The sequence below is a fragment of the Anolis carolinensis genome, chromosome 1 (genome assembly GCF_035594765.1).
Source record: "Anolis carolinensis isolate JA03-04 chromosome 1, rAnoCar3.1.pri, whole genome shotgun sequence".
Lineage (NCBI taxonomy): Eukaryota > Metazoa > Chordata > Lepidosauria > Squamata > Dactyloidae > Anolis > Anolis carolinensis.
In genome coordinates, this window is record NC_085841.1 from 361,252,536 (window position 1) to 361,267,313 (window position 14,778).

At 40.4% G+C, this 14,778-nt stretch overlaps 1 protein-coding gene across 1 annotated transcript in view; it reads left to right on the forward strand.

Annotated features, from left to right (window-relative positions):
* The window catches only part of dlgap5 (DLG associated protein 5), a 46,271-nt gene extending 31,703 nt beyond the window's left edge, over positions 1-14,568 (forward strand). Inside the window, exons 15-19 of the mRNA XM_062968662.1 lie at positions 3,477-3,690; positions 7,224-7,287; positions 8,597-8,837; positions 9,363-9,424; positions 14,065-14,568. Coding sequence (XP_062824732.1) covers positions 3,477-3,690; positions 7,224-7,287; positions 8,597-8,837; positions 9,363-9,424; positions 14,065-14,190 — 707 coding nt within the window. The 3' untranslated portion in view covers positions 14,191-14,568. The remainder of the gene's footprint in view (positions 1-3,476; positions 3,691-7,223; positions 7,288-8,596; positions 8,838-9,362; positions 9,425-14,064) is intronic.
* Positions 14,569-14,778: the final 210 nt, after the last annotated feature.

Genomic DNA, 14,778 nt, shown 5'->3' on the forward strand with positions numbered 1-14,778 from the left:
GCAGATTCCTCTCTGCTGCCAGCACTGTGCTTAGAGTAACTTGCGTCGCTCCCACACACACACAGTAGACAGGATCTCCAACACGAGCAATTCAGCCAAGGATTGTAGAAGTAGAGTAGACCAGTTCCGTTCCGTAGATCAAAGCCAGAAGCAGACGTTTGTAGTTTTTCCAAGTCCAAGAAGGGGGGAAGACAAGCCGTGGTCAGTTCAGTCCGGGTTCTCAAAGCAGGAGATGGCGTCCGTCAGAAAGACGACGGAAGGTCAAGCTAATAAGAGTAAGCACAGGTTTGCACAAACAAATGCCCACACAATCCCTCCCGCCGTCTGACCCTGGATTCCAATCAACTTACGTCTCAGCACAGGAAAGTACACAAGTCTTCAGGGAAGCGTCCCACACACACACGGATCCCAAGCGTTTGCCCAGATTACCTTGCCTGACGCAATTTGCAATTGCTCCCAAGCCCCATTTTATGCCAGTTACAAATCTTCATCACTGTCAGCTGTCCTCCTTAACCCGGGCGTTTCCTCATCACTTTCCTCGTCAGAGCTGGAACACCTCTGACTACGCCCAACAGCATCTCCAGCTGTGGATCCCGTCCCATCCCTCCAGCTAAGCCATGGGTCTAATCCTGAAGGTCCCCATTCATCTTCTGCCCCATCATGGCCAGTGGCCCCCAATTCCTCCCTTACCCGAGTCCAATCCATCTCATCCTCCTCTGAGCTAACCAGCCCCTCCTCCATTCTCTCCGTAAACCCTTCGAAAGATTCTTCGTCAGATGGTGCTGCAAATATGTCTCGCAGTCTTTTTCTCTCTCGCTCCTCGAGAGTATCTGACTCCCGAGGAGTCTTACGCCCACGTCTGTCAGTAACAGAGCCATGAGGCTCAATCATAACAGATAGTGACCTCTTTGTTTTCTAAGAGTTCAGTGTAACCAAGTTTTCATACACAAAATTATTACATTATTGTGTATAAAATGGCCTTGTGTGTACAATGTGTACATGAAACATAAATGAATTCATGTTTAGATTTGGGTCCCATTGCCAAGATATCTTATAATGTATTTACAAATATTCCAAAATAAAGAAAAATCCAAAATATGCAACACTTCTGGTTCAAAGTATTTCAGATAAGGAACGTTCAACCTGAATTGGGAAAGAAAAGTGATTTTGCCCTGTTGAAACTGGAAACGGATAGAACTTCAAAACCTTTTTGGTGGCTTAAAGGTTATAGAATGTCAAAACTATCAGTGATGGCCATGGTGGCTGCAGGTTTCTGGGATTTGTAGTTCAAAACCAAAACTTTTATGTACTCTGCAAACCAGGTGGTGAGGACTTCTCTGTTAACCAGGCCTCTTGTCTGTTGGATGCAAGTCTGAATACTGCAGTTAATCACCTTGATTAGCATTTAAAAGCCTTGCAGCTTCAAGGCCTGGCTGACTCCTGCCTGGGAGAATCCTTTGTTGGGAAGTGTTAGCTGGCCCTAATTGTTTCCTGTCAGTTATTCCCGTTTTCTGAATGTTGTTCTTTATTTACTGTCCTGATTAGAGTTTTAAAATACAGGTAGCCAAATTTTGTTTATTTTCATGGTTTCCTCCTTTCTGTTGAAATTGTCCACAGGCTTGTGGATTTCAATGGCTTCTCTGCGTAGACTGACATGGTGGTTATTAGAGTAGTCCAGCATTTCTGGGTTCTCAAATAATATGCTGTGTCCACGTTGGCCCACCAAGTGCTCTGCTATGGCTGATTTCTCTGGTTGAGTTAGTCTGCAGAGCCTTTCCTTGATTCATGTCTGGGCAATGCTGTGTTTGGTGGTCCCTCTGTAGACTTGCCCACAGCTGCATGGTATATGGTAGACTCCTGCAGAGGTGAGAGGATCCCTCTTGTCCTTTGCTGAATGTAGCATTTGTTGGATTTTCTTAGTTGGTCTGTAGATAATTTGTAAGTTGTGTTTCATCATCAGCTTCCCTATGCAGTCAGTGGTTCTCTTGATGTATGGTAAGAACACTTTTCCTCCGGGTGGATCCTTTTTTTTTTTACTGTCATGGCTTGTTCTTGGCCTAGCAGTTGTTCTGATGTCTGTGGTGGAGTATCCATTGACCTGCAGAGTCCAGTATAGGTGATTCAGTACACCTTGGAGAAGGTGGGGTTCAACCATCTCTAACCATCACCCAATTCAAAAAAGAAGCACAGTTAAAGCCCTGGCAGACCATGCAAAAAATCTACGAATCCCAAACTCTTCCAATAGTTACCACCCCTGCCATTTATAGCAATTCAGTAGAGAATTCAGTTCATCTGAAATTTGCATTATGCAAAGAACATATCCCTTGTGTTCTGCTTCCCGGATAGGTAGAAGCAATTTCCAGGTGTTCTAGGGCACTGCTTCTTAAACTGCAGGTCCTGGCCTCAGGTGGGGGCCCTTTAGCTCAATATTGGAATCCTGAAAAAAATTGGCAACAGTGTGAATGCCTCCTTGTGGCTGTTTTAGACATTTGCATGAATCTGCTATGCACTTTTTACTGCGGACTCTGCAGAAAATGCTTCAGCTGTGCTTTGTTTAAAAGGAAAATCAGTGTGTTTAGCAAGCCTTGCAAATGCTAGTTTGCTATCAGTAAATGTGTGGTTTTAATATGTGTTTGCGCCCAGCTGGAAAGGGACCTGAAGCTGCAGTCTCCTCTCAAGTAGTTCTAAAGGCAGCAACAGAAAGGCTGGTTGAAGGTATTCTGACCCCTTCTGCCGCAGTGCAACAGACTCGCTAGGAACTTGTCTCTGTGGTCAGCAAACTTTGTGTTGACTTTCTTTAAGTTGTAAGTGTCCCGAAACTTCAAGCTCTGACTTGCTTAGTTGTATCTTATATCTCCCTTCTTTCTTTCTCCTTGCTTGCTCTTCTTCAGCATTAGAGTAAGCTCACAGCAAACAAAAGCTTTTGACTCTGTAGCCACCACAAAACTGACTATACCAGCGGGTGAAAAATTAATTACAAGCAAATACTTGTAATAGAATAGTTATTTTTGCTGTGTCCACTACACTGATTTTAAGTCTGTGTTTGTTTCTGCCTCCATTCCTTGGAATGTCAAACAAGTCAGTTCAGTTTAGTTTCTCACTCCCACCTCTTTTGCTCTTCCGAGTTACTTTGAAGTATGTTTATAGAGTTAAGTTCAAAGCTTCCCTTATGATAAGAGTAATTTAATATGAACTTATCTGACTGTTGTTGTTATTATTTCTCTTCATTTGGATGTCTCAGAAGGTAAACTTGTTAGAAGTTTGTTAAAAGTCTGATTTGTTGATGAGCAGGGTCGGAGCTCCTCCAGCAGCCGGCAAACAGTGTTTTATACACCTATATAACCAGGGGGTACGTAAAAATTCTTGGACTGGGGCACAGTGCAGTTTTTGAGAACTTGGTTCATCTTTTGCCATGGAATAACATTGAAATGACAGTGTTTGATAACTTACCACTCCACCATCCTACTTGTCCATAGGTTGGACTCCCAAATCTGCTGGCCGGACTCCTCGACCAACGAAGCGAATGACTCCAAGGTCCGCCATGAAGGACCTTCTCCAGAGTTGTGCAGAAACCTGTGTTCTCACGCATGGCACTCCGGCAACAACCAAAGCCATTACCCCCCTGCCAGATTTGGATGCATGCACGGAGCCTTGTGGAGCCAGCCTCCTTGGGTCCATTTCTGAACAAAGGTATGCAGTCAAACCAGAACTGAACTGAACCATTTTGCTAAGCCATTGTTGGGGTGATGTCCCTGAATCTTACCCTAGTTCAACCAGTGTGTTTCTTTGACTGAGTGGGACCCGAACCTTTGTCTCCAGAGCCCTGGGTTGCATCTATGCTGTAGAAAAAAATGCAGTTTTACACCACTTTAACTACCATCGCTCAATGCTGTGGAATCCAGGGAGTTGTAGTTTGGTGAGGCACCAACACTCTTTGGCAGAGGAGGCCGAAAACCTTGCATAATTACAATTCCTATGATTCCACATCACTGAGCAGTTCAAGTGGTATCCAACTGTGTTAATTCTACAGTGTAGATGCACCCCTAGTTCACTACACTAACCACTACACCACATTGGCTCTCAATACTGTCAGTATTAATCCATTATGTACAATAGACTGTATAATGAATTACTTTTTGACACAAATCTTAATGACTCAACATTCCTGTAAAACAGGTGTGGGCCAACTACGGCCCTCCAGATGTTTTGGACTTCAATTCCCACAATTCCTAATAGCCGGCTGTTAGAAATTGTGGGAGTTGAAGTCCAAAACACCTGACATTGGGGGCTGAAGTTGGCCCATGCCTGCTGTAAAGTGACTTCAATGTAATATTTTAGGAGTAACAACAAACTGATGCTTGATATACCTAAAATTGTAATATGTTGAATCTAAAATACGGAGAAGGAGGAGACTACTATAGTTATTATCTGAAAAAAATACTGTATTATAGATAGCAATGTCACTTGTAATGCCTTACCAAGCTGTGATGCACAGCAATGGTTGATGCTTCTTTATTTTTTCATCCTGTGTCACAAAACCCTTGCTAAAACCTGATTTTGGTTTTTCTTGCATCAGAAGCTGCCATACAGACACGCCACTAATTATTTCAATCATACCTTAAGAGAAATTCTTCTTTCATATTATTCCTCCCCTAACACAGTTCCTTCCAGCAATAACATTCAATCTAATATTAGTTGTTTACATGTACAGGCATGCATAGCATCAAATCTGTCTCCAACTGTTGCATGATATTTTGGCCCAGCCATTGGAAAGATGATTCTATACATGTTGCAGATGTCTTGTTTACCTGGCAGAATTTGTGATCGATAGTAAAGATACTCATCTCTGTGGGGAAGATGTTCCCAGCCGTACTGTAGTTACCTGAAATCACAAATATGACTCAACACCATGAAATTATCCAATTTCCAGTCCCAGCATAACGGAGTTGCATTGGAGAGACCTAGAGAGGTATTCTCTCTATCCACAGCTCTGTGGTAATCAGAGAATGGCCTGGAAGATCTGACAAATTTCTAAAGAGACCATTTTTCACAGGTGCAGGTGTTTTGGAAAATGGCATTTTTAACCTTTTGGAAAACACCTTTTGGAGATCATAACTTTTAGAAAAGCATGACCTTTCAGAAAAGAGCCAAAACCCCTTGAAAGTAGAATCATCCCTTGTGGTATACAACCAGATGTAATTATGCCAGGCAATGGTGTTGGAAACAGCAACCTCCCAAGCCTTTTACTATATATGTAATGTATATTTGCTCACCTGTATTCAATGTGTATGTTGACTTGCTAGTTTAACTGTGTCTATTTGGTGTGGGAGGGGTTATAGACATGTGATTGTACTGAGCATGTTCAGACTCAGGACTCCATTTTGTATTCAGTGTCTGCTTTACACCTCAGTGGAGGTGGATGTCCATTTACTTTTGGACTTTAGTAGAGAAGTATGACTTTTGGACTTAAGTGAGTACAGCTATACCTAAAGACTATGGACTATTGATTAAGAATGATACCCTGTGTACTCAACACAGAGAACTACATCCTATCTATAACTGAACTTTAATAACAAATGTGCCTGTATGGTGAATTAATACAAGATGTTTGTGAGGAAATAATAGATGTTATTTTTCAAAGAAGACTTTGTTGTTTTTTTTATCTCTGAGTGCATATTTTAACTAAGAGGTTTCAAGGGAGTGTATATCTTTTGGGCAACTGCAATTTCAATTTCAAAGAAACAACCATCCTCTACTAACCAAATATATTTGTGTAGTGGCATGTCTTTATCCTTGGCAGTTTAAATACATGATTCTTCAGTTTAACAGATGGGTTATCTTTGTGCCATTACATGAATACTTATGAATATCACTTGTTCAGAAGGTTGACTTCTAACAAGGTCATGCTTTTCTTGACTAGTAGTTTTCAAAAGATGGTCTCTACATGTTAATGTTGATTCACATTTGCCAAAGAGATGTGACATCATTTTTCCTTTTCGATAAGGTTATAATTGCCGTTTATTTCCAAAATGATATGTGCCCAGAGACTGGTTGCAGTTATTTCCAATAAATAGTTTCAGTTGTTAGACTGAATAACCTGTTATCTCTCATCTGTTAGGAAAACAGAGATATTGCCAGTGCATAAAAACAGCAGAGCTTTAGAAGTGTTTTTCAGTGTCCAAAAATATATAATTTATTTATTTATTTTATTTATTTCCATCATTTATATGCCACCCTTCTCACCCGAAGGGACTTTTAATCTCCCATAAAACTACTTGTTTTCTGTCATGCACTTAAGAGACAAAAATGAAGTAGGCTTTGATAAAAAATACCATATTTGGTTTACTCACAACCTTCATGTGTTCAGCATACACAGGTACTACACTTATCAGTCCAGTTTCAGATACGTTTGAGATCATTCTCTGTGCCATCGGGCCAGGGCATCTCTTACAACAAAATAGCTATCAACAGGTCATATAGTCAAAAGCAGCCCCTTCTGCAACTTCTCAGGAACCATAGAGTAAAGGAAGCTGCATACCAGACCACAGTAAGCAACAGGATCCTAGATAAAACAGTACTACTGAGGGCTTGAAGAAGATTTGTCATTTCCAACACTGTGGAATGTGTTTTATGACTGTACATTTTAAAAGAAATATTTAGCTGAATGTATTAATATTACTACAGTAGAGTCTCACTTATCCAAGCTAAACGGGCCAGCAGAAGCTTGGATAAGCGAATATCTTGGATAATAAAGAAGGGACTAAGGAAAAGCCTATTAAACATCAAATTAGGTTATGATTTTACAAATTAAGCACCAAAATATCATGTTATACAACAAACTGGACAGAAAAAGTAATTCAATACGCAGTAATGTTATGTTGTAATTACTGTATTTACGAATTTAGCACCAAAATATCACGATATATTGAAAATATTGACTACAAAAATGGCTTGGATTATCCAGAGGCTTGGATAAGCGAGGCTTGGATTAGTGAGACTCTACTGTATTTCTATCCCACTTAATCTCTCTAAAGCAAGCTATTGTAAAAACAATACAATATATAATTTCAAACCTAAAAACATTCAAACATTAAAATAGGATTAGACATTGAAACTATTAAAAACAAATAGTCAAATCCGCTATGTGATTCTTCGTGCTAAACTGTTTTCTCTTCGGAGTATTGATCTAATAACCTCAAGGAAATGTTCTCCTTCCTCTCCAGCGACGCTCAAGCTACAGAGGAGCCACGCGTTACAACAGAAAACATGCCAGAAGAAGAAGCTATTGTAAGTCCAGTCTTGCTGTATATCCTTGATTTCAAATACTAGCATATTCTTGAACCATTAATGTTAGTATTGATTTACCACAAAAGGGTAAAAAGGCCTGAAACCATGAATTCCTGCCAGGAAAGAAGGATTTGAACAAAAGCAAGAGCAGGAACTTTCTGACGGCAGAAGCTTATTTGACTACTGGAACTTCATAAGAAGTTTTGCAAATCCTTTAAAAATGGAATTTTAGTGTTAATAAAGGGCTGCGCTACTAGATCCTTTGAAATTATATAGTTCTATGGAATGGAATCCAAACAAAGCTGTTATTTTTTTTTCCATTTTAATCTTGATGGTTTTATGCACCAGATGGACGTTGACATGACAGGGGCCTTAATCAAATACAGTATTGCAATTTCCTTTCGTCTCCCATGGCTGCATGTTGAGTAATTTCAAAAAGGAAAAAAGATTTTAAAAAGTAAATCAGTAACAACAGCAGTTTTAGCAGTTCAGAAGCTTCTTTAGCTAGCAGTAGACGAATGAGCTGCAGCAATTTCAGAAGCAGAGCCAAGCTTTAAAAGTTACAAAAGACTTTATTGAAAGAACTACATTTCTGTATAGGAAATTTAGGACCTAGCTATCTAACGATCTAGCTCTCTGGAGACATCTTGCCTTTCTCCATGCTCACAGGAGAAGAAGAATATGGAGACTCGGAGGCTTGCCATGCAGTCTGGAAATTGAATAAAAAGAGGCATGTCCCTGAGAAGTATCAGTCTAACAAACAGGAGATAATTGTTGAAGGCTTTCATGGCCGGAATCACTGGGTTGCTGAGAATTTTTCACGCTGTATGGCCATGTAAGAGAGACTGTTGCTGGAACATGAGCAATACAGCCCGAAAAACCCACACCAAACCAGGAGATAAAAAGAGAGATACGAAAGAGGACAACGGAGGAAGGGCTTTCCCTACCATCTAACTTATCTGTCTATCTGTTTCCTTGTTGAGGACTATAAACTTGTGCAGGATGTGGTTGAGTCCCAACACTGCATTCTGTGGATTTATAGTTTGCTAGGGCACAAGGGCACCCTGGGTTAGAAATCTCAATATTTCTTGAACTTAGAATTCTCAATACTTCTTGATTCCATTAACTAACACAAGAGGTAAAAGTGGACTCATGGCACTATAATTGCAAAGTGTGGTTGTCTGCTCCTGGTTTAAGTGGATTTGCAGATCTAACTGACACTTTTTCTGTAAAATAACGAAGAACAGGCCCATTTCTGCTCTTCATGGTGTTTGAAATCTAGGTCTTTTCTCTTTCCCAAATCTTTTAGGACACACAGTTAGCCATATGTGATAAGGAATCCTCAAGAGATCAGAATGATGTCTTGGTTTCAGTAAACTTAGACGAAACCGTGGAATATCCCAATGTTCAAAAGGAAGTTTCAGAAGCTGCAGAAGAGATGGAACAAAGCAATGAATCTGTGAATGAACAAGACATTTTCTGCAGTCCCAAGAGAGATTCCCAGTCTGAAAACCAACTCCTTCAGGAGGAAACACAGCAGGATTCAGATTGTAAGTAGAATAAGCTCTTCCATTTTCTAGTGTGAACTCAAGATGTTTTGAAAGCATGTTTACCAGTGCACTTGGCTGCTTCTTCCTCCAGTTTAAGTTTGATTCTGGACACTTGAGGAATTTTTTTCATCACATTTGGCCCACAACTACTGTCTCCCGCTAACTCCGGTTATTCATACATCTTTGGTACTTGCAATGAGTTTGCTATTGTTATGTGCCTTCAAGTCATTTCTGACTTAACGGTGATCCTAAGGCAACCCTCTTGTGTGGTTTTCTGGGGCTGAGAGTATGCGACTCACCCAAGGTCATCCAGTGGGATTCAATGGCTAAGCAAGGATTTGAATCTGGGTCTCCAGAATCGTAGTTCTGATGCTCAAACTGCTATAGCATTCTGGTAATGAGATAAATAACTTATTGTGCACAGCCCAATAATAACTTGATCTTCTACAAGCGCTCTGCACTGGAAGTTAACCCAGTCTTAAATTACAATAAGCCTCTAATAGTAAACTTGTCTTAATTTTCCAGCCCTCCTTCTTGGTGATTTATCCTGCGAAATACCCTGTGGCAATGGAACATCTGATCAGCAGGTACATTTGCTTGGAATGGAGTCGGCCGAGTGGGATTTTCCTTAATTTCAGTTGCATAGTTGCATTGTTCTAGTATTTCTCATATTATTTGTATCCCATGCCCTCCCCTTTTTAAAATGGGATTGAAGAAGAATCAGAATGGCAACTCCCTCCCACTTGCCTAAAATGCAAAGCAAGATGTTATCAATCCCAGGATTCACATAATGCAAATGATACTGCATTAAAGGGACAGCTTGGGAAGGTTACGTTTTTTGAGCTGCAACACTTAGTCTCACAATTGTCATGGCCACTGGTTGGGGATTCTGGAAATCATGGTCCAAAAAAGCCATTTTTTCCAAGTGCAGTCGAGTTTCATAAGGAAAAAGCTCAGGCTGGCCTCCTGACCCATACAAGCTTGCTTTCTAAGTTCAGCAATAAAAAGAAAAGGAACAAAGCAATACATAGTAGCAACGTGGGATGTGCCAGAACATGTCATCTGCAGTGAAATGAACCTTAAGTCACCGCAGTAGAAGTGGATTGTATGGAAGTATTTAGAAGGAAGAAGAAGAATTTTAACAGAGGGAACAGGTTTTGCTCCTGGCTATATTAACACCCCACCTTATGCTCCCAAAACAAAACACTTGCTGTTAGCCATGATGGCTAGCTTCAAATGTGGCTTTGCTGGCTGGGCCATTATGGATTTGACGACATTCTTTGACAATTGGCACCTGGAATCCATCTTCAAAGGCCTACTTGAATTGTGAGTCCTCAAGGTAAAGGTTTTCACCTGACATTAAGTTTAGTCGTGTCCGACTGGGGAGTGGTGCTCATCTCCAATTCTAAGCCGAAGAGCCAGCATTGTCCGTAGACACCATGGAACGCTGTTACCTTCCTACAGGAGCGGTAACTATTGGTCTACTCACATTTGCATGTTTTCAAACTGCTAGGTTGGCAGGAGCTGGGGCTAACAGCGGGAGCTCACCCTGCTCCCTGCATTTGAACCTCCAACCTTTCAATCAGCAAGTTCAGTGGCTCGGGTTTAATCCACTGCACCACTGAGGGCCCCTTGTGAGTCTTCTAATTACAGCAAATGCATTTAATCAATTGCTGAATGATAAATCACACCTTTGGTAATAGGTCTGCTCCCATTAGAAGCCACAAATTGCATTCTGGCCCAAAGGCTGAGTTTAATATGGATAGCTTTGAGGGCATGTTGGAGCAAGATAGGGAAAGGTGTACTTTTACAGATTAATATATACAAGAATTGATATTGTAATACTCCTCCCAGAGAATATGAGAAGTCAAGTGTTGCTTAAGTTCTTGGCAAGCTTGGGAAAACCTTTGGGTCTTCCCCAAGAGGCACCTAATTTTACAACCAGTTTGGTAGGTTTGGGCCGATCTTCCCCAAGGCAAGGTTGTTAAGCAAGAAGAAGGCGGCTCAGGAGTGTCTCCTCAAGAAACCCTTTCAGGCGTGCAATTCCACACGCCAGATGTAGAGACACCCAGGGAGGAAGGCACTTTTTTTTAAGGGCCTGCGTTTATTCAAACCACAACAATTTAGCTTTAACTGCCATGAGGTGTGTTTCTGAATTAATTAAAGCCACTAGAGGAGATGGATTCTGGTTGGAATTTTGTCTGCATATTCAACATGTGGTTTTTATTGTTTTGTTACCTATTGTTGTTGTTATTATATTGTTGTATCGGGCAAGGCCCCATGTAAGCCGCCCCGAGTCCCTTCGGGGAGATGGGGCGGGGTATAAAAATAAAGTTGTTGTTGTTATTATTATTATTATTATTATTATTATTATTATTATGTGCATGCAGAGCATAGCCTGCCTGTAAAATCATAACGCTTGGACGGGACTCCAAGAGCCTTCCAGTCCAACCCCCTTCTATCATACAGGAATGGCCATCCAGCCTGTGTTTAAAAACCTCCAGAGAAAGAGATTTTACTACTCCAGGGCAGAGAGTTTCACTGTCAAACAGTTCTTGATGTCAGGAAGTTTTTCTTAATATTTAGGTGGAACTTTCTTGTAATTTGAATTCCTTGAGTCATGTCTTCATCAGCAGAAACCAAACTCCAAATGCTAGATGAAATCCTTTCAGGTATTTAAATATATGTCACCTCTCCATTTTTCCCTTCTCCAAGCCAGACATACCCAGCTCTCTGTTACTCTGCCGAATTAAACTATTGGATTCTAATCTCGATTCTTAGAGTTTAATTGGGAAGTAAACTAGGAATATAAGGAAGAACAGTACATCCACAGTTCCTGCTCAATAAATTTCCCTAGCAAAGCTGCCCAGTGACTGAGTTTCCAGTCCTACCTTTTCCACCTATTTATTTATTTATTTATTTACAGTATTTATATTCCGCCCTTCTCACCCCGAAGGGGACTCAGGGCGGATTACAATGAACACATATATGGCAAACATTCAATGTCAACAGACAAACAACATTCAGTTTTAGACAGACACAGAGGCATTTTTTAACATCTTTCCAGCTTCACGATTCCAGCCACAGGGGGAGCTGTTGCTTCTCCGTCCATTGGTGGCTGTTCTTGCTCATTCTTTTCCTCGTGAGCAGTTTCATGGTGTTGTAGATTAGTTAAATTAGCCTCCCGCATAAAGCGTCCCTAAATTTTCCCTACTTGACAGATGCAACTGTCTTTCGGGGCTGCTAGGTCAACAGCAAGCCGGGGCTTTTTTTTTTTTTATGGTCGGAGGCTTAACCTACTAATGGAACCGATCACACAGTTGTTTCTTAAGCCACTTCCTAGGAAATGGTGCTGTTGAAGCTCAGTGTTCAAATATCTCGTATCTATTTCCAATCAGATACTGGAAACAAGGAGATTTAAAATGGCAATAGTGTAGTCTGCAGAAAAACACTAAGGGGTGGTTGCCAGAAAGCGAAGTACAGTACCACATTGGACTATTCTGCAAACATTATGCAAACATAATACTTAATGTTTGCATATTTGTATATTATACGTTGTGTGGTCATACCTTTAATGTAAGCCACTTTGAGTCTCCTTTGGGAGAGAGAAAGCTGGGGAGAAATAAAATAATAAAATATTAATTCCTCAAAGGGCTCAGTCTATTGCAAGGACTGACTCCAATTTTGGTCCCAGTTAGAATAAGCGGTTGAAGTCATTGTTCTCATGATTGAACTAACGTGTTGGTGAAGATGTTTCATTCACTTCAATAATCGGAATTGGTTCTAGATCATATAATGTTTTGTGAGGATAATGTTGGTGAAATGTTTCGGAAGCAAGCAGGGCTGTGGCTTGGGGAGCCAAAGGGACATTTCAGAATACAATGAGGCCCTTTTGATGAGGCCCATCATTTGGAAGCTTTCCCTGGAACTCTGTATAAGAATCTTCAATATTAACCCAGTTTCTAGGTTTTCTGCAACAATGAGGTTAATTTGCTTCCCTCCCTGAAAGCAAATGCAGGCATACCCAGAGTGCCTTTGTTTGTAATGAAACTCCAGGCAGGTGTTTAATTGTCATTCCATATTTGTAGGAGTAAGGCTCTAGGAATCTTCAGATCCGCCAGCATGATTCTATGTTCAACTTCCAAGAAGAGGACCTAAGGAGGCATTCTCTCCAGGCCCTCCAGCATGACTTTATGTTTATGGTCAATTCCAAGCAGCAGTTGACCATAAACTCTCACTGGAGGAACTAACAATTCCTAGAGTGAACATTATAATCAAGTCCATGAATCAATTTTGAAAAAAACTAAACTTATAAAAACGGAGCGTCAGTTGTGTATGCTGTCTGTTTTGAGGCAATTGTTTCTGGAGCATACAGCTTCCACATTTGCTAAAATTTACAGACCTGTAACCTGCAGTTGTCGATAGGAGCAGACATCTTCCTTGTGTGAGATTGTTGTTGGATGCCTTCAGTTTCATAATCCCAGCTCTCCAATCATTACACCACACTGATTCTCTGCTTATGAAGTACTACAAGCAGGTGTTATTATTTGTGGCTTATTCCCTGCTGTTGTTGCCCAACACCATTTTTAATAGGGATTTCTAAATCATGCCTCACATTTGCAATCTCTGCAAGCCTCGCAAGGCTGAGGGAGGCTCCTAACATGAAGTAAGGCTTAGGCATCCCTATTAAATGATATCCTTGGTTATAATGTGGTCATATAGTACTCTCTCAAGGGAATATTATTAAGGGCTAAAAATCAAGAGACACTGAGTGTGAGATTCGTAGAATTGTTTCTGTAGTTAGGCATGTGTAGTATGTACATGTTAATGTGTGTATGTGTTAGGTTAGCGTGTTTGCATGATTTAGTTTGGTATGCTAGAAGCTAGTTATACTGCTGCATAGTTTTAGCAATACTTACTAAAACATTGCCTTTTTGTATTTCTTTTTACTATGTTGTCTTTATTTCTGATCGGAATCTGCAGTGGGTTGAATCTGTGGATTGTTTTGTTTCATGTTTTAAAACTGCTTTTTCACTTATTTTACACTTTTACATGGGTCCTATATCCCCAGTGAATGTGAGTAGCTGATTCGAGTCCTGTTCCAAAGTCCTGCTTTGGATTTAATAACCACTAGGCCCATTAGGAGCCATAGCCTTTTAATGTTCAGTAGACTAAACTGTGGTCCTTTCATTCCAACTCTGACACTTGTCTCATTTTTTCCATACAGCCAGAATTGGAGGACAGCCTTTTTTTCACTCCGCTCAGGAACAAAACAGAACAATTAATAGGAGCCTCTGCGTGCAATGACCTTATGTCATTCTCTCCCTTAGCAGTCCCAGAAAAGGGAAAATGAGTTTACTAGAGATGGAATACAAATCGAGAGCAACTGCACCTGGACACTGACTTCATATTGTGTGTTTGTCTCTGTTTTTATTATGACTTTTACTCATATGGTTTGGATATTAAAGTAATTGTTTCATAGAGGTCTAGGACCAACAGCATGTGATTAAGAGTATGGATGTGAGCATCTTTTTTTTATCTGTTTTAATTTTTAAAAAACCAAAATCTGCAAATAAAAGGACTTGACTTGTCTTTGTTAAGGTTGAAAGAGAAAAATCTTAATTGTCTGGCAGAAATTTTCTTGGAGGTTTTTAAGATACCATTCATGTTATTAGATAATTTGTTGTTATACTTGAATATTCAGTGGAAATAAAAATGTATTTAACAAAAATGTTTTGTCTATGGTTTGCGCCTCTGCCATTTGTCCTTCTGGCATAAACATGGAATGTTGGACAAAGGTGACCTGAGATAGGACAGCAATGGACAAAACCAAAAGAGTGCTGTAAACAAGTACCCGGTATAAGGGAGGGTCTTTCCAATTAACCTTTATGGCAGCACTGAAACTAGAGTCACTCCTGTCCACCTGACTGCCCTTTTGGAC